The sequence below is a fragment of the Podarcis liolepis genome (genome assembly GCF_965112155.1).
Source record: "Podarcis liolepis genome assembly, chromosome: 4".
Classification (NCBI taxonomy): domain Eukaryota; kingdom Metazoa; phylum Chordata; class Lepidosauria; order Squamata; family Lacertidae; genus Podarcis; species Podarcis liolepis.
In genome coordinates, this window is record NC_139558.1 from 34,052,016 (window position 1) to 34,072,382 (window position 20,367).

General features: G+C 44.3%; 2 protein-coding genes across 3 annotated transcripts in view; one reads left to right on the plus strand and one right to left on the minus strand.

Moving 5' to 3' along the window:
• The window catches only part of GABRB3 (gamma-aminobutyric acid type A receptor subunit beta3), a 203,584-nt gene that overhangs the window by 126,644 nt on the left and 56,573 nt on the right, over nt 1-20,367 (minus strand). The window lies entirely within an intron of this gene.
• GABRA5 (gamma-aminobutyric acid type A receptor subunit alpha5) overlaps nt 16,915-20,367 on the plus strand; it is a 71,044-nt gene continuing 67,591 nt past the window's right edge. The window contains exons 1-2 of one of the 2 annotated variants that reach the window (XM_083501727.1): nt 16,915-17,373; nt 19,329-19,484. In XM_083501727.1, the coding sequence (XP_083357853.1) occupies nt 19,399-19,484 (86 nt within the window). In that variant the 5' untranslated portion in view covers nt 16,915-17,373; nt 19,329-19,398. Of the gene's footprint in view, nt 17,374-17,596; nt 17,880-19,328; nt 19,485-20,367 lie in introns of those variants that run through there. The other variant, XM_083501728.1, reaches the window with a different exon arrangement.

Here is a 20,367-nt window from a genome sequence, read left to right on the forward strand (position 1 = left end):
AAACGAGGAGTGTACCTTTCAATGTGAAAACTTTTAATTTGGGACTTCTAAATTAATTTGAGACTTCACTAAATTACCGCTGTGTGGAAATTTGTTTGGGACCCCAGCCAGTATACTAGAAACTCAGATTCAAGGGTAAGCGAAAAGCAAGTCATATTTCAGTATTAAGTCCAGCACAGTTCTACATCCATCACCACCTCTTGCATTCATAATTCTCCTAGATGAAAACTCAGAATCAGCAACCATAGTACTCCACTAAGTCACATCCAGGCTGCTGCTGTTATTGTTCTCCCAATGCTGAGAGAAAACCTGTGGTTGGAGTATGCTAGACTGGCTAGCAACTTTTTGTCTCTTTCTAGAGAAAAGTGTGACATTCTGATGCTGCAGCCATTCCACCTCACTCCCAGAAACCTGGTGCAATTTCCATATTCTGCTAAGAAGACTGGCATGCACAAGGCCTTTTTGTGGTAATGCTGACCTCAGCTCTGGCATAACCTACTTCTTTTATTTCATCCTATCATGTACAAGCCCCCAAAGAGACATTGTCTGTTGGCTAACGTATCAGCAGCTCAGCGCTTAGGAAAGTTTGGTTCACTTCCTTCAACCTTCTCATCGAAGCTTCAGACTATGACTCACTTTCTCTAGCTGTGAAATGAGCTTGTGGTGCTTTGTAGCCCATGGCGTGAGGTGAACTCATTCGTAGTTGTGATGTGTTCAGCTGGGCTACTGCCGAGAAGTGGGCTCATAAATAAAATCTTCTTTCCTGGATGCTATTTCCTGTTTCCTGGGCAAACTTTGTCTTCCAATCACTGCACTGATGCACATAGCCTTGCTGCTTCAGAAGGATGGATGAAAGATGCTGAACAATGAACAGAGGGTCTGATGCTTTAGGTAAACAAAAATCAGCCCCAGGAAGGATCCTATTCACAGCACAAGGGATTCCCAAGGTGTCTAATGGACTTGGAGCTGGATGCAAATTATTATTATTATCATTAATAATAATAATAATAATAATAATAATAATAATAATAATAATTTTTATTTATACCCCGCCCTCCCCAGCCAAGGCTGGGCTCAGAGCGGCTTACAAGTAATAATAAAACCAAGTTGAATGATTACAACTTAAAAACAAAATTAAAATACAACATTAAAATATTGAAACATTAAAATATTAAAATGCAGCCTCATCGCAGGAGGAGAAGGAAAGGAAAAAAGAAAGAGAGGGGGGGAATCAAATCGGCTCCAAGCCAAAGGCCAGGCGGAACAACTCTGTCTTACAGGCCCTGCGGAAAGAATCAGATCCTGCAGGGCTCTGGTCTCATGAGGCAGAACGTTCCACCAGGCTGGAGCCAGAGTTGAAAAGGCCCTGGCTCTGGTTGAAGCCAGTCTAACTTCCTTAGGGCCCGGGACCACTAGGGTGTTGCTATTTATGGACCTTGAGGCTCTCCGTGGGGCATACCGGGAGAGGCGATCCCATAGGTACGAGGGTCCTAGACCGTGAAGGACTTGAAAGGTCCAAAGCAGCACCTTAAATCTGACCCTGTACTCTACCGGGAGCCAGTGCAGTTTGAAAAGCACTGGGTGAATATGCTCCCATGGCAGAGACCCCGTGAGGAGCCTCGCTGCAGCATTCTGCACCCTCTGGAGTTTCTGGGTCAGCTTCAAGGGCAGCCCCGCGTAGAGCGAATTACAGTAGTCAAGCCTGGAGATGACCGTCGCATGGATCACTGTGGCCAGTTGTGCTGACTGCTCTTCCTGATTGAACCAAAGAATTATGTCATCCTCCATTTTGTTTCCTCTAAACAGAGGCTTCTGGGAAATTTTCAAATGGGCTGCAAGAGCAGTCGTATTTATTATTAAATATTATTTATTATTATTCTAATCCCTCCCAAAGGAGCTCAAGAATCAGGAAGAGACATCCTGAATATGTGAGAGTTTTCACAGCTGGTAACATCAGTATATTGATCAGCAAAAGTAATGGGGGGGGCCCAAATTAGGTAGGTTTTGCCTCTCTCTCCTGTGTGCTTTCACCATTTAATGGAGCCGCTCCAACGCTCTGCAATATGAGATGCTTTTTCACCATTCATTCTGATTTACTTTCACAAACCTTTAGACTATATCCAGTCTTCACTGAGCATTCATTTTGCTTTGTTTACAGGTTATATGACAATGGACATCAGGCATACATCCCGATTTGTTTATGGGGTGTTTACAAGTCTTCCCATAAGTCTTTCAAGCACTTCACACTTTCCAATACGTTTCTCCATCACTTTACAATCTGCAAAAGTCTGTTTCAAGTGCTTCCCCCCTCCTTTGTTTGTTGTGCGGCGATGGCACAATGCTTTAATCCACTTTACAGTAAAGGGACTGGCACTCCAGATGGACTTTGCAACCACCTCAGAAGAGGGCAGGCTAGATAGTTAGAGTGTCACACAGTGACCTATGAGACCAGGGTTCAAATTCCCACTCAGCCATGAAGTTCACTGGGTGATCTTGGGACACTCTCTCAGCCTAGCCTACCTCAAAGGCTTACTGTGGAGATAAGATGGGGAAGAGGGGATTAAATGTATGCTGTCTTGAGCTCCTTACAGAAAAGGATTGCATATACAGTGGTACCTCGGGTTACATATGCTTCAGGTTACATACGCTTCAGGTTACAGACTCCACTAACCCAGAAATATTACCTCGGGTTAAGAACTTTGCTTCAGGATGAGAACAGAAATCGCGCGGCAGCGGCGCAGTGGCAGCAGGAGGCCCCATTAGCTAAAGTGGTGCTTCAGGTTAAGAACAGTTTCAGGTTAAGAACAGACCTCCAGAATGAATTAAGTTCTTAACCCGAGGTACCACTGTAAATGCAATCAAACAAACCAACAAACTACACATGGAATCCCAACTCAAAACCAAAAGAGCCTGATATGAACCTTCAGTGAATCATGCAGCTACTGGCTTTGTGTTGGGGCACATAGAAAACATCTCCTTACAAACTTCAGAGGAAATTCTTTCCCTCCATTGAAGTGAATGGGGAAAGCCTTGCATGCATGAGATGCATGTGAATTCCAGAACTCCTGTGTGCACAATGGGCTGCTGGATTCAGTTGACTAGGGTGCATTCAGAAGGGTGACGTTGCCATGCCTTGCTGTATTATTTCAGCACCAAGGACAGTGTCTCATGCCCATCATGCTATCCAAGTACTCTAAACATGGCTATAAGATGTTTTGTTTTGATTTTTACAATCACTGTTGCCGTTTCATTTGTATGGGATTTATGTTGACCTGGTTTGATATTATCGTTTGACTTCAGTTTTAATTTTATGTATTTCTGCCCTTGGAATTTTGGGGTTGATGATCAGGCTATGAATCAGAGGTTTGACTGATGATGTTCCTTTAATGCTCCATACCTGTGAATGCCCCCCTGCCCATTTTTCACCACCACATTGGGGAGAGATATGCAGCCTCTCCTGCTTGGGCCACTACGAAGCAGGCATCTTCAAAGTAGAATGAGACAACTTAATGGAGGACAAGTCTCTCAATGGCTGGTGATCATAATGGCTCTCTTTCGCTTCATTATTAGAAGCAGCCTTCTTATGAATGGCACTTGCTGGAGGCCACAAGCATGACAACAATATTGCCTTCATGTCCTACTTGGAGCTTCACAGAGACATCAGGTTGACCAGTATGGGAACCGAATGCTGGACCAGATATGTCTCTGTTCTGATCTAGCAGGCCTCCTCTATGTTTTTATATAAATGCCATTTCTTTCTCTTCAGTGAGCCTGTGACCTTTTTGTACGTTAAGAAACAGGACAGAAGCAGGAAAAGGGTGGACTGGTGTGTGTTAAAGCAAAGGACAAAGTGCTTCACTCATGAAGGTGCCCTCAGCAATATGAGAGCTGATATTTTCGCTTGTATAGAATTTTATAAGGTCACTCATCACAGCAGTACCTGACTCCCTAACACAAACACAGCAACAGCCCTCTTTTACAGCTCTAACTCTTCTGTCCATAAAACCACCGCTGCCATGATCACAACATGATTTCCTGGAATGGAGGAGCACGTGAAAGAATGGAAGCCAACACAATGGGGATAGTTCAGAAGCTACAGGCCAGTAGAAGGCATCTCAGACCTGACTTTTAAATCCTGTTAAAGTCATGTAAAATTAAACAGAAACAGCAGCTATGATGCAGCCACTGTTTGTTATCACTCTTTTGGTTCTCAGCATGCTGGTGGCCTTGGAAATGTCACTTTCTTATAAAGCATTCTTACCCATGCCATTTTGAACGAGAAAAAAGGCCGCCAGTTCTGTTTTCCTCCAAAGCACTCATCCACATCAGACTTACAATGTGGTGTAAGAGTAACAAGAGGTTAACTTTAACTCAGTAACCCAAATGCAGTGAAGCTGATGAGCAAAATTTTATCTGTTGCTTTTCACCGACAGCCTGTGTGACTTCAGACTAGGGGCTCATCCACATTTTTGCTTGACCCATATCTTGATTGTATTGTACACCAATTAATTCTGTCAGGTCTGAGAGGTTTTCTCCTTGTTCTGTGGCTGGGCCTTGTGAAAATCCGATCTTACGTTCTGAATTAGACATTCAGTTAAGCAAAATCTCACTTCTGCTTTTCCACACATCTGATTGATTTCTCTCTGGAAATTGCAGCTCTATGACAGGAATAGGAGTCTCCTTGTGGGTCTCAACACCCTTAACAAACCACAACTCCCAGAATTTTTTGAGGGGGAAGCCATTGCTGTTAAAATAATCTATGACAACAACAACAGTCAAATAATAATAATAACAATAGGTTCTATTCTGTCACTTTGAATTTGCAAGAAAATTTAGGATGAGAATATTGCAAGGGTTTCAGTCTTGGTGGTGTGAGCTTCCTGAAATAAAATTATTCCTAAGGAGGCAAAATAACTCTAGAATGCAACAATATGCCCATCTATTACTGATAATGTCTGATTGGAGTGTCAGGGCAGTGCTGTGGTCTTCTCCACTTTTGTTATTCTGAGTGCCTCAGGTTACTTATGTCTCTTTGACAGCTAAACTGATCTATTAATATAGCTTCCAAATGAAGTGCAGCTTTGAAGCACGCATTAATGTTAAAGCCACTGTGTTCCAAAAAGATGTTATGGGGAACGGGGAGAGGAAGATAAGGATATTTGTGCCCCCTAATAAGGCTGCTATGTGGTGATGAGAGCATACAAGTCAGCTGCTCTGGGTACAAACAGGAGTGTGAAATGAGGACAGGGAATGATGGCGTTGCCAACACAAACAAAAATAGCAGGTTTTTTTTTATTTCTTTTCTCAGTTTGAGACAGATAAAATATGACACATACACATGCTCAGAAGTGCCATTCTGGACAATCCGAGGATTTGTGGCAAGGATGAAATTACAGAGACTTTGTTCTGTAGAAAAGAGCAAGGGCCTGAAGGCCTCCTTATATCACACAAGAATAAGTAGCAGTGCAGAATCCTTTGACCTTGGCAAGAGTCCATCCCTGTTTATTACCGGTCAATTGCAAGACAATACATTTTATTAATAGTTAAGTAAGTTAAAGCAGCCTGCCTGCCTATCGCCTACAAGCTCACCCCATCCAAAGCTATTGGCTGGGGCGCTGTGATGTCATGGAATGTTCCATGTTCCATTTGATGGTGGGGAAATGGAACATGGAATTGACACAGGTTCTCTGAGGGAGGCGGGAAGTTAGATTGGAGGCAAGATTTCACATTGGGCTTACAGATAGAAGGACTTGATTGTGAGAAACAAACAGAAGAAGTGAAGGGGCTAAGGGGTCAGGATACCTGGTGAAATTGCACGCAAGATTTATAGATGTTGTTGTGGTCATAGGGAGAACCAAGATCCACAGAGATGAGAAGTAGTGGGTTGAAAATAATGAAGGGATGCCTCAAAAATAAGTAGGGAAGTCTTTGACTGCAGACTCTAAATACTTTAGAGGAGTCTTAACAGTGTATAGTCCATCAGTACTACCCCCAGTTATATTTTTGCATCCACATATCAAATGCATTTTGTATTGTTAACAATAGCATTGTCATGCAGAACAAGCATGCCTGTACTCATATTTCAGCCTATATTTTGAGGAGTGTGCATTTTACATATGTGGCAAAATTGGAAGAGTCAAAATCTGGCTCAGTGTGACCTCCTGTTGACCTCCCAGTTGCCAAGCATGAAAAAGTAGGGGCCCTGCTAGAGATGGGATACTCTACTTTAGCTTCCCAATCCTGACTTCAAGAATGAGCTGCTCCTCTGGCGAGTAGAACAACTGACCAGGGTTTGAAGCTTTCACAGGATTTAAAATCCAAAACCACTTTATTAAAAATAAAAGTAGACCACATCTGATGCTGGCTAGGCTAGCAGAGTCTGATTTCCTTCATCTACAGAGGTATCAGAGCAAGGTTCCATTATTAATCATTTTGTGTGTGCGTGTGTGTGTATGGATTAACACATACATATTTCCATTCTGTTGATATTTAGTCCACAGCAGTTTCTTCTGCTGAAGAAATAACTAGTTCAAAATGTCATACTGCCTTAAGCTACAACCTAGCTAGTCAAGTTTTTTCTTTTCTTTTCTGGAGGGCTGGTGAGTGGGAAGATAGCCAGTTTCAATACAAGTAATTATAGATTGATCTGTCGGAAAACTCTTTCCCCCTTAAAATCACATTAATTGTAGCAGTCTGATTTGCAAAGCCTTGGTGGAATTTGGAATTGCAGAGTGCCTTTATTTCATCTTAACACATAACGCGTGCCAATAAATGCAGAAGGGAAGCTCTGTCTCAGAGACTTTAGAATAAACATCTCTGCAGTTTTCTGAAGGCTTATTTTTCCCAGTTGAAGCCAAAGACAGCATGGCAGGTCAGCACTAAAGCTTATGCCGAACATCTCATCTGTACAAATAATTTTGGTCACCAATCATTATTAGCTCCCAGTGCTGATCAGAAGCAGAAAATAAGAAACCCTTACATTGTAGCCTGTGTGAAGTTTTAGCGAGCAGCACAGAGCAATGCAATAAACAAACGTATAGCATCAAAAACAACACAACCAAGATTAATGGAGGCCCCTTGGCTGTCGAAACATTGAGGCAACAGAACTTATCAAACTGAAGGCTCCAGGAATCAAAAAGTATGTTTAGTGGACTTTGCTATTACAGATGTGCAGAAACAGAAATGCGATGAAAAGTGGGCTAATATTATCAAGAAGTCTGTTTGCTTCCCTCAGAAACCATGGTTTGGGTGAAGCAGAACTCTCCAAATCCAACACAAATTTTGTGATAGGTAAAATTCAATAGCAACAATTATTTCTTGTGATGAAGCAACCTTTTTACAAAAGGAAATGCCTGAATTCCCACCTGCTGAATACATTTTTGATCTAGCAGATCCCCCTCCCTTTTAAGGAAACATCTCTGGCATCCCAATTGCCAATTTTCATTTTTCTCACTTTCAGATTTATCCAATCTTAAATTCAGTCCACATCAGTTTGAATTAAAACAAGTCATTCAGAAAATTCATCAACACTTCAGGATGAATTTACCCTAATATGCACATTTTTGCACAGCAATTTCCCCTAATCCAATGCAGTTTTGTGTGTTATTTACACGAATATATGCATTTTTATGCAACTGTTTACTTAAGTATATGTGTTTTTCACATGGCTGGAGAACTGCATTGCGAAATTTGTAGAGGCGCAAACTTTGAAGGACAGCTGCCTTTTCGTGTTGGAAAATGCAAATTAAGTGAGCTCGACATTTAAATGTGAACTCAGCTGCATTTCTCCCCCATCCATCGTGATCATTATTCTGATCTGGTTTTCTGTATATTGTATAGCTCGCTCTCTCCCTCTGCCCCCCCCCCCCATTACCAGCATTGCTCCTGAAGATATAAAAGCAGCTCTCTCAGTTAGCTTCTGTCTATTGTATGAAAGGTTCCCCTGCTGATTTCTACAGATCAAGCTAGCATTTCAAGATACATGAGGAGGCCAGGTGTGTTTTTTTCTAGTTAAGCTGGCAGCATCGCACCTCCCAAAGCATGAGGAACACATTTTCCCCACAAGCAAGTGGTTGCTGAGGTGGACTAGGATTTGGAGGTGTGAACCTTGCTCCCCGCCATCCTAGCCCTCCCCCCCCCAATACCTTTGTGAAAACTGACAGCCTGTATTTAGCAGGGAGAAAGGTGAGGCAGAAACGTCCCCTCTAGCTGACAAGTTTAGGCAACAGAATTTCTGGATGCAACCACCGAGTTCTTCTGCTATTTCCTTTGAAAGCAAACTCTAATCTCCCTTAACGATTTGGCTTGGGAAAGCTGCTTGAGCTTCTCCACCGCTGAAATTACGGGGTCTGAGGAGACAGATAAAACCAGGCATTTGTACCAACCTAGTACGGCGTGCCTGCCTTGCAAGGGAGAAAATGTGTCGCTATTTGTGTCTCAATTAGAAAAGAGCACAAGTAAAGCAATCAGAAGATGTCAGCATCTCCAGGTTGGAGCTTTTGACATGTTAGGTACTATACCTGGTTGCTTAAAGATAAATTGGCTCCAGCCAGACAGCGGTTTGTCTCCATTCCCAAGCGGTGGGGTCTATTCAGCTCACTTACTAGCTCTTCTTAGGTAAAGGTAAAGGGACCCCTGACCATTAGGTCCAGTCGTGGCCGACTCTGGGGTTGCGGCGCTCATTTCGCTTTACTGGCCGGCGTACAGCTTCCGGGTCATGTGGCCAGCATGACTAAGCCGCTTCTGGCAAACCAGAGCAGCACATGGAAACGCCATTTACCTTCCCACCAGAGTGGTACCTATTTATCTACTTGCACTGGTGTGCTTTCAAACTGCTAGGGTGGCAGGAGCAGAGACCGAGCAATGGGATCTCACCCTGTTGTGGGGATTCAAACCGCTGACCTTCTGATCGGCAAGTCCTAGGCTCTGTGGTTTAACCCACAGCGCCACCTGCGTCAGCTCTTCTTAGGTAGAGAATATAATAACACGGGAAGGGCCTTCTGGATCAGACCACTGACCCATCTCATCTAGCATTCTGTTCTCACAGTGGCTGATCAGGTGTCTGTGGGAAATCAGCAAGCAGGATTCGAGCATCAGAGCTTTTCTGTGGTTTCCAGCAACTGGCAGAGTTGCACCAGGTTAGGGAAAGATGGTGGTGGACCAGTCTTTGAGTTAACATGTTATTAGGCTGCATACACACTATGTGTTTAAAGCACATTCTCACTTTCCAAAAATCCTGGGAATTGTAACTGGTTAAGGGTTTAACTTCGCCCCCCAGCTGCACTCCATTGTCTCTCAAGACAGACAGATGCTAACTACCAATTCCAGGTTATAAAATTCTTGATGAGGATTTAAGATGCTATTTTTCTAGAAAAAGAGGTGCCGGAACTCACAACTGAACACCTCAATTGTTCTCTTAGAATGGCAATGGTGCCCCCCCGGGAGGTGCTGGACCTGAGTTCCAGTGAGTTCCTGTTGGAAAAAAAGCCATGGCCAAAGCCATTAAGGTATGGTAATCTCTCATTTCAATGCATGTGTTTAATGCAGGAGTGTTTCTGATTTAAGCCATATATTTATGTGTGTGTTTTGTTGTTTGTTGGTGTGTGTGTGTGTGTGTGCATATATACTCCTGAGCAATAACTAACAAGCCATAAATGCCCAAATAAAAACACACACACACACACACCAGAATATTTATTTTATCTCCAGTGTTGGGAACAATAATTGGATGAAATCCAATGAAATGTATGTCATGTTTTTGTCATTGATAAATTGCTTTTTGTCTTTTGCTGGTTTATTGTCACAATTAGAGAGAGAGAGAGAGGGAGAGAGATGCATGCAAAGGCTCAAATTGCCAGCCTCTGCATAGAAAGTCTGCCATCGCTACAGGCAGAGCAATTGCTCCACCATCAGTTCAAATGGCCTTACAGGTAGCCAGCCTCAGGCCTGCTGATCAGAACTGCTTAGCACAGGATTCTATGGAACGATGGTGCCCTCTAATGGCCCAGTGGCCAACTGCACCTATTTATGCTTCATGCTTCCTCTTAAAGAACAGGAGGAAAATGCTGACTGAACAGATGGGGTTTAGCAACGTGTGCCTGTAAGCTGGTATTTCTCGTGTCAAGCACAATCTCCTAAAATTAAATTGATATTTATCAAATGTTCCCTTTTGCAGCGGGATGCACTTTTCCGTTTTCTTCTGAGAAGTTTACAAAGAAAGAAAGAAAGAATAAAAATCGGCAGCCGCCTTGCCGTTAGACTGCTATCCAATTTCCAGAACCTTTCTCATTAGGACTTCTCTCTTGATTTTGTTGAATGAATATTCATCTCTAAGCCACGCCGCTCTGAGGGAAAGATCTGACACATTCAAAGAAGTGAATGTGAGATTAGATCAAAGTTGAAAGTGGAGCAGGGAACTATACAATGGCCCTCCGTTAGAGTTGAAAAACAAAAATTCTAGGCCAGCGTCCTTATTTGCAATTTTTATTTAATGATGAGGGTTTTTCTCCCCCCCCCTTTTTTTTGCTATCTCATCTCTATGCTTAGTTAACCTACATTAAAAATCTAGGGTAAAATAAATGCTCTGATTTAAATCTCTGAAAAGAAAGAAATTTCAAAAGCCAGAACGAGATTCTTATCTCAGTTTGTTTTGGGCAGGTGCTGTGTAGAACATCAAACAAGTGTTTTCCAAAGAGGATTGAATCCATGGTGATCATAGCTGTCAACTTTTCCCTTTTCTCGCGAGGAATCCTATTCGGAATAAGGGAATTTCCCTTAAAAAATGGGAAACGTTGACAGCTGTGATGGTGATGCCTTCCTTTTCTTCCTGTGCCATGCCTGAAGAGTTGTTCCCAGTAACTCCAGATATCTGCCACCTTATCAACATAGCTTGCCCAATAAAAGTATGGATGCCAAAGCCACAATCCTGTCAAGATTATAGTTCAGTTGGTAGAGCATGAAATTCTCAATTTCAGGGTTGTGGGTTTGAGCCCCATGTTGGGCTAAAGATTCCTGCATTGCAGGGGGCTGGACTATATGAGTCTCCCCTTCCAACTCTACAATTCTATTACAGTGGTACCTCAGGTTACATACGCTTCAGGTTACAGACTCCGCTAACCCAGAAATAGTACCCCGGGTTAAGAACTTTGCTTCAGGATGAGAACAGAAATCGCATGGCAGCGGCGCGGCAGCAGTGGGAGTCCCCATTAGTTAAAGTGGTGCTTCAGGTTAAGAACAGTTTCAGGTTAAGAACAGACCTCCGGAATGAATTAAGTACTTAACCTGAGGTACCACTGTATTCTAAAACATGCACGCATAGCCTATGCTTGCATAGCCTGAAATCTGATACAGGCATGGTACATTCACATATCAGCTAGAATCCAGCTCAGTTAGATGAGCTTAATCAATGGATATTAAGGGGTTCAAGCCTGCCTAACTCTGGGCTTAGACTATAATGATTTAGGATAATCCAATCAGTCATTAGAGCATGGGACTTAATCTCAGGGTTGCAGGTTTGAGCCTTACGTTGGGTGAAAAATTTCCTGCATTGCAGGGGGTTAGACTAGATGACCCCCTGTGTCCCCTTCCAACTTTACAATTCTATGATTCTATGAAATTGCAGCTATCACTTGCTTGCATCTATGTGCAAGTGAAACTGCCCTATCACCTTGGGCCACATCAAGAGGTTGTGTCACAATGGAATGGAGAAGGAAGGATAGCTGGGATACTTAAACTGACTGTTACTCATCATTTTAACGCTAGCTGTCAACCTACCTGGGTGAGCTTTACCCGAATGCTATGGAATTGGGCCACAAACTGTGCTTGCTTTGTGGTTTTTCATTCACAGTTATACCTGACCTAGTTCCTGGATCCTATAAAGTTTCTGACGTTACCTTTAACGCATCACTTTCTTTCTAAATGCATTCTTTCTTCATTGTCCTATTCTCCGGGTAAGGTGTCTTGCAGTTGCCTTTAGAGTTTGGCATCTGAAATCAACTCAGCACCTTAAAAGAAATGTCAATATATAAATCTGCCTCTTTCCCTCATTTTAGTTCCAGTTTGCATAGTTCCACTTTATATTAAGAATGTGAACTGTGTATATTAGTGAGGTGCTTCGTAATATCTTCCCTGCCAACGTCTTCTGCATGTGTAACACAAACTTGCTGTTTAGAAAGTGGTTCGCTTTCTTATATGGGCTGCTGCATAATATCCTCATCCATATAGAAGACTATGCAGAGTTTTATTGAATTATTTTTTTAGGAGCTCAAAGAGATTTTAGCAGGTTATAGGTAGGCATGCTCTCTCATGGCATTAACCTGGCAAAATTCATTGGTTTTCCTTCTGAATCTGTGAGCAGCAGAAGGCACCAAAGCAAAGCCCATTTACTCCCAAGAGAAAATTGGCATGGCCTGAATCCTGTGGCCAGTGCAGAAAGGATAATATTCATCAGTCAACTCTCCTTGGAGCGAACGGACAGGCTGTCAGAGAGAAATGACCTTGGCTGTCTTATCATTATGAAGAAGTGGCCGTAGTGTGTCTACTGTGGGGAAAGTAACAATTTCCAGAGGACTAGCCATGTTAGTCCTGTGACAGTTTAAAGAGCAACAAATTACAGGGTGTTTTTAATACTCCTGCTAGTAGTAATAATTCATATTATTGTTGTTTCCGTTTTCATATACATAGATTATAGAGCCATTATTGGCAAATGTACAGTGGAGGCCTCCTGTACTTTTAAACAATTGTATAGAATTGGGGTTTTCTTTTAGGAGGTGGAATTTGTCGTGTAGGAGCTGACAAAGAAATCAGCTGCAGAAATTCCCCTTCCCCACTCCTGCAGTGAAACGCTACATGTTTCTGCAGATGCCCCATTGAGTTCGACAGACCTTGCTTTCAAGTAACTGTGCATAAGACTGCCAAATAGGAGGTCTGGCTTTTTGTGTGTGTGTGCTTCCAGGCACCCTTCCACAATACAGTGGGACCTCAGGTTAAGAACTTAATTCGTTCTGGAGGTCTGTCTTATCCTGAAACTCTTCTTAACCTGAGGTATGACTTTAGCTAATGGGGCCTCCCGGTGCCACTGCGCCACTGCTACGCGATTTCTGTTCTCATCCTGAAGCAAAGTTCTTAATCCGAGGTACTATTTCTGGGTTAGCAGAGTCTGTAACTTGAAGCGTCAGGTAACCTGAAGCGTTTGTAACCCGAGGTACCACTGTACAACGTAATCCTATGCATGTTTACTTAAAGGTAATTCCCCCTGTGTTCAGTGGGGCTTGCTCCTTAGTAAGCGCTCTTGGGAATGAAACATTTACACCCCTATGAGGCTTGCCTCATCGTCATCATCATCATCAATTAATTAATTAATTAATTAAATTTGTATACTGCCCTGTACCTGCAGGTCTCAGGGCGGTTCACAACGTAAAATCACAATATAAAAACACAAAATGCATAATAAATATTAAAATGAGACTATCAGAAAGCTTCGCGTGCAGCCCACACTGTCAACATAAGTTGGGGTTTCCAGGTTTTCAGGAAGACACATTTTCTCCTGCTGCTGTGAGGTTGCTAAGAGTCTGAAATATACACCTTCAGACAAGAGGCTACATTTAACATAGGGCATGATTCCCAGTGCATGGAGACTTTTGTCGAACAAGCAGCTCCCTCCCCAAAAACAAGAACAGATTTCTGAAAGGCCTTTACTATCTCAGCCTCAGAATATTTGGCCCATTTCCTATGTTCCGTTAACAGCTCTCCACGTGGAAGGTCTTCCCAAGAAGCAACCTTATATCGAGTCAGACCATTGGTTCATCAAGCTGACTATTGTCCCACGGATTGGCTGTGGCTCTTCAGAGTTTCCGACAGGGCAATTTCCTATCGCTAGGAGGTGAGGCCAGTAATTGAAGTGGAGAACTTCTACCAGTAGAGTCAGTGTGGTGTAGTGGTTAGAGTGTTGGATCTGGAAGACTGGGGTTCAAGTCAAGTCCCCATTCAGCCATGAAGCTCACCGGGTGACTGGGCCAGTCACCATCTCTCTGCCCAACCAACCTCACAGGTTTGTTCTGAGTTAAAATGGGAAGGGTATATATGCCACCTTGAGCTCCTTAGAAGAAAGATGGGATAGATCATCATCATCATCATCAGTGATATTTTCCTAGAACTCACCATGAATGCCTCCCTTGTTCTCTTAGAATGGCAATGGTGCCCACCTGAGAGATGCTGGAACTGAGTTCTGGTGAGTTCCAGCTAAACAAAAGCCCTGATTATTATTATTCTTCTTTAAGCATCTACTCAACAGCTACAGCACTTCCCCAGCATGGATGAGCTTTTCCTGCTTTCTTCCATCACTCGGAACAATGGAGGCTGCCTCATACCACATTATACCATTTGGGCATTTCACTCAGTACTGTCTGCCAGTTCAGCAGCTCTCCATAGTCTCAAGCAGGAAACCGTCTAAGTCCAACCTGGAGATGTCAGGGATTGAACCTGGGACCTTCTCCATGCAATGCAGATGCTGTGATATGGTGCTATGGTCCTGGCCACTAGCACAGAGGCCTTCTACACAATGAGGCCAGTTCATAGTTTACATATCTGGAGAGAGAGTGCAACATGGAAAGTGCTGAAGAACATATGAAGAAGCCCCAGAGATGCCAACAAGGTAGCCAAATCTGGGGAGCATTCAGTATTTGCTGTAGCATGAGCTTCATCTGCAGAAGCCCATTTGAAGGACCTCTGGATACTGTAGGTCAGGTCTAGGGATGCAGTGAAGGAATCAGGTACCAGCAGAGGACCAGAAGGGAAGAAGCAACAAGGGATGGAAGAGTTGACAAGAGCCCAAAGCAGCAGTGATGGGGAGGAGAAGCAGATAGAAGGTGTTGTGTTAGGACTGCTGAGAGAGGAAACAGAGGCCAGGGCTGTGGGGACACTGGGAAATGCAAAACCAGGCTAGCTTGTATTCTAATTCCACATGTGTGATGGTTGAAGGCAGGTTGTGGTTGAAGCAAGGGAATATGCTCTGTACACGTACAGAGGAACTCTTGCTGTTGTTGTTTTTACAAAGTCCAAGGGCCTCAGCAACAGGGCCAGGCATTTCTCTCCACTGTGCTGAAACCAAGCCATACAGCTGAAAGAATGAAGTCCATAGGAGGGCAAGGGCAACCTTGACAAAGATATTGCTTTGTGTATCATGCAGCTGAACTGCAAAATGTGATGCTCAATACTGGGCAGAGACTTTTGCATTCTGAGAATCTCAACTGTATTCTTGTCAAAAGCAACCATCTGGCTCAATTAACTGCAAAACAACAACAACAACATAATTCCAAACTGGGAAACATGAACCTAATGTAAGGTGGAATCTCAGAAACATAGTGTGTGTGTGTGTGTGTGTGTGTGTGTGTGTGTGTGTGTGTTTACTCCTGTGCATGCATTCAGGGAACAGAGCTCCGTCTGTGCCATCTCTTTCTGCTCCTTCTCACAGTTGGCAGAAGCAGTGAAAACATTGCAACCTAAGGAAAAAACAAGTGCAAATTTGCTTAGATCTAGATGTGCACTGGCATGTTCTGGTCCATGGGGTCATGAAGAGTCGGACACAACTAAATGACTAAACAACAGATGTGCACAAATCCAGACGTTTGTGAGAGAGAATTCTGATTTCTTTTTCCGAAAGTGCAGGTGTAATTTATAGCCTAAGCCTATCAATGTTTACCCATGAACATGCTCCCTAGGTTGAATGAGACTTGGTTAAATGTGGTTGGGCTTACATCTTTAGGGTTAAGACCCCTTGTAACGAAGCATCTGCCATTGATGTGGTTTCTACTTGTGTTATTGGACATACAAAGCTTGAGTTCCCTTGGTGCAATTCCTTCCTGCATTGTGTGCCATTTTCTTCTTCTCTCAGCCTTCATCATGTCCCTTCCTCATGATGGTGTCCAGATATCTGCTTCTGCAAAATGCTTGCAGGGGAGGAATTGCATAAAGAAGTTGTAAGAAGAAAGGTGTGTAAAATGCAGGAACTCACCCAACTTGACAGTAGCAACAACTTTAATGTATTTTTAATCTTTGTTTCAAGCCGCCCAGAGTGGCTTGGGAAACCCAACCAGAAGGGTGGAGTACAAATAAATTATTATTATTATTATTATTATTATTATTATTATTATTATTAGGTGGGGTGAGGTGGTGAGAATCAGCTGTCTGACCTACAGCTCAATCCACTGAAGTGAAGGACATTCTCCCCTTTTACAGGGTTTCTGAAAACACCATCCTTTTGCTATTAGTAAATATTAGGTTGGCTCCCAACTTAATCATGCTTAGAGTAGGCTCATTGAAATAAATGGTTCTTACGTTAGCCATGACTAACACAAAACCCATTGATTTCATTGGGCCCCCTCTAAGCCTGACTAAGTATGGATCTAAACCAGTATCTGTTTAAATCACCTTTATCGTCTTGTGTTTGCATCTCAAGGTTTTTCCACCCATTGCACTGCTCACATGTATACAACATTTATGTTCACATGTAAACATATGTATTATATAGGCCCGTTGCCAAGAAACCTCGATTAACTATGGTGGAATTGCATATGCATTTGGAGCCTCATCCTAATCATGTTTACTCAGAAGTAAATTGAGCAGGGTTGCCATCCTAGCAGGGGCAACACATATCCACCACTACTAAATAGAACAAATATGTCATTAGTCTTAAGCAAACTCTTTTTAGAACAAATAAGGGCTGCAGATCATTTTGCGCACTGAAAATGCCCTCTTTCTCTCTCTTTTGTGTGTGTGTGTGTGCGTGTGTTTGTGCACATGGACAAAATGAAAGATCTCTCCTTCTCTACGCTGCTTTCAAGTTTCCCCAAACCGAAAAGCCCCAGTTCAGCACGCAAGAAGCCATCCCTTGCCTTCGGAATCCCCTTCCTTCGAAACAGCACAATTTAGGAAGCGCTTGCCTTAGCAGTCTCGAGTTCTCCTGTGTAAGGAAAGGGGCTCGGTGATTAATCTGGGCTATTTCTGCCATGCGTGCAGCGGCCTCTGCTGGCGCGCGTCTGCTTGGCAGCCGTTCGACTACAAGCCGAGCGAGAAGCCATGTGGATTTTACGAGGGGAAGACTAGGGGTGACGGAGAGAGGACCAGGGGAGATCGAGGGGGAGCAAAGAGACACCCCCCAGCCGGCCAAGCAATCTTGGAAACGGGGGTTGTTACTTGGATCTTTACCTCTGACTCCCCCTCTAAGACTCCCCCCGCCGCTACCACCACCACCACCACGCTTTTTTGGCGCCGAGGTGGAAGATGCTCTGTTAAGAGAGAAGCCTGGATCACCGCGGCAACCCCAGCTCAAAAGCAGATCGGCAAGGGAGGCGAAATCCACGCGGTGGACCAGCGCTGGTAAGCTTTTCTTGGCTGCGCGGCGAACTCGCGGTTGGGTGAGCGCATCTCCACGGAGCAGGCGAGATCCGCAGGAGAGCGGGGATGGTGGGCGAGGAGAACCGAGGGAAGGGAGCAAGGGAGGGTGGATCTCCTCGGGGGAGGCGACCCCCCAGTTCCTCAAGCCCGCCAGCAGGTCGGGAAGGGAGGCAAACTTTGCTGGCTGGCCTGGCTGCTCTGGATCGCTCAGCGGACGCCGGTTGAAGGTGGGGGGTCGGGACGGGGAGGGTTTCCCCCGCCTCTGTCCCGGCTGGCCAGAGCGATGGAGCCGGAGGGAGAGCCGCACTTGTGCTCTTTCGCCGGAGTTTGCGGGAGTTGGAGAGCGCGGCGAGGCGCGAGAGGAGAACCGGGCGCTCCACCGGCTTCATTGCAGCAGCAGCGGCAGAGGCAGTAGCGGCAGCAGCGGCAGCAGCGGCAGCAGCAACAAGGGCTGCAAGGCACCCCGTCCTGCGTGGATCCGGCCACGGGTACACAGCCATTTCCTTGGGTCAGAAGATGGAGGGGGGTGCATGCACACTTGGCAGGGAGATCTAGACAGAGAGGGATCCAGAGATCTGGGGTGGGGGTGGCCGTGATGGTGGTGGTGGGAAAGTGGGGTGAGGCTGTTTGCGCGGGTCTGCGTGTGAATCCCCTGGTAAGAGATCAGTGGCAGAGAGGCTTTGCTGAGAGGTAAGGGGGACTGCTGCGGCTCTGCAGTGCCCTCTTTCTCTGGCCAAGCGAGGGAGGTGAAGCGGGAGAGACATCCGCTGGTCCAGATCTGGACCAGTTCGAAGGAGGAGGCAAGGAACCCTCTTTTCCACAGGAGGATCCAAAAAAATATTTTTTTAAAAAAATCATCTGCACTTAGGGCCAGGTCGTATCTCCACTCCTGGCGTCTTTCGCTGGTCACCTGAATTCTGCTTAGGGCTCGGTGGTCGCCACAGCACTTTGAAAAACGGAGGCGAACCTCCCTTCGCTGCTTCCATTGCATGGCTCGGTGGAGTGCAGGGTTATTTTAGTCTCAGGTGCGGGGGGTGGGGGGGGGAGGAAAGGAGCCCAGAGTTGAAAGGCTGCTTTGTTTTGTCACCTCTGCATCCCGATCAGACAGATCAGGAAGAGAAGGGAGAGATACTGCCCTCGCATACAGTCATAAGGAGATTTTTTAATATTTGGGGGGACGGGGAGACAGGCAGGTATGCAGGCAGGCAGGCAAATAAAGGAATACCAGTCAATCCTGCAAGCAGGTATTTTGTTGCCATGCCAGCCCCCCCCCTCCCCATTTCCCCAACTCCTTAGTGTGTCGTTAAGGGGCTTTCAAAGCAAATGAGGCCTTTGCATTCTATATACCGTTCTTTATGTGTGTACTCTGACTTCCAGGGTGTATCAGCTAGCTTCTTGCGGTTAAGAAAATAGCCAGGTGAGACAAAGGGCATCTGAGGGAAGTGTGTCTGTGTGTAGACATGCACACACGCACACTACCATATCATAATAATTAAAAAGAGGAAAGGTTAAGTGCCTATTTTGTAGTTTTCACACATTTGTTTTGCCATGGATGTTCCATTGTCAGGAACAAGTACTTCCTTGCCTGATTTGCGACTCGTGGATCAGATCTATCGCTATATCAATACATCTATGGAAAGGCACTTAATTATAGGAACTGGTTGCAACCTCAAAAGATCCCGAATACGCTGGGGTCCTCATTATCCAACCAGCTCAGGGTAACCAAATACACTTGGACATCCTTCATGTAGAGAGAGATGCTCGCACAACCTTATGTAAATTCCACTTCTCAACGAATTTGGGGTCTTTGAGGAATGTTTCGAATATCTCCCCAATGGGTTAGACAAATGATGTGTGGTGTATTGCTTGATATCTGACCTAGTTACTGTCTTTAAGTTAACACTTATGTGCATTTCTGCCTCTCTTGTCCTCTGCAGTTTCAGAACAAAGGTGGCGAAAGGTATACCCCTGCAAAATCAGCTGCTTCTATTAATAATTTCACTGGGAATGGACAATGGGATGTTCTCTGGTTTTATCATGATCAAAAACTGCTTTCTGCTCAGCATTTCTATGAGTTTAGCCAGTCATTTTGGGTAAGTTACCATATGTAACATGATGATGATGATGATGATGATGATGATGATGATTTAAATGAATGGAAACCACTAGTTCTAAGGAGTTAAGAGAAAGCATCCTAATGCATACTTGATACCAAGAAATGGATGTGGTACAATGAGAAAATGCTGGATTTGGAGTGATCAGGATTGTGGTTTTGCCAGCCTCAATTCCCCCATATGTAAAATAGCAACAATATGGACCTAATATATAAGGATATTTCTGAGCTCATGGAAAATACCAGACACACAACATGCAGAGTGTTTTACTGTCGCCATCGTCGTTATTTCTTCTTCAATATATGTAGTTGTAAAGGACAGGGATGTGAGCCAGTCAGTTCACTGTGTGCCTGAAAACACGATAAAGCAAGCAAAATAATTGCTTGAGTAACTTGCTCATTAGCTTTCCCTGTTACTGCTTGTACCCTCCAGAAAGGGGAATTAAAGCATTAGTGAAATGCACATGCTCCATGTGTATTCAAAACTTGTGCATCACACCGAAAGGCAGCAAGGCAGATGCACAAGTCCCTTCCTCGTGCCTTGGCTTGAAGGGGGCGTCACTTACACACCTGCTTTCTGTCCCTTCTGGAAATGGGCAAAGCAACCTTCAGTTCCCCAAGCTATTGACCCATTATATCATGCCTAAGCACATTGTTTTAACTCATCTGAGCATGTTTCGTGGCCTGAGTTTACTGCTACAGTGATTGCATTAGGAACTGGGATGTGGCAAGTAGACAATATGGGAGGCAGAAGCTCGAAAATGTCAGTCCTCCTTCTACTTGAATGGATCATCCTTTCTTGACTTTGGTCTAGTCCTCCTACACGCAGGGCAAGACTCAAATGCCCTGGGCCCTCCTGCTTC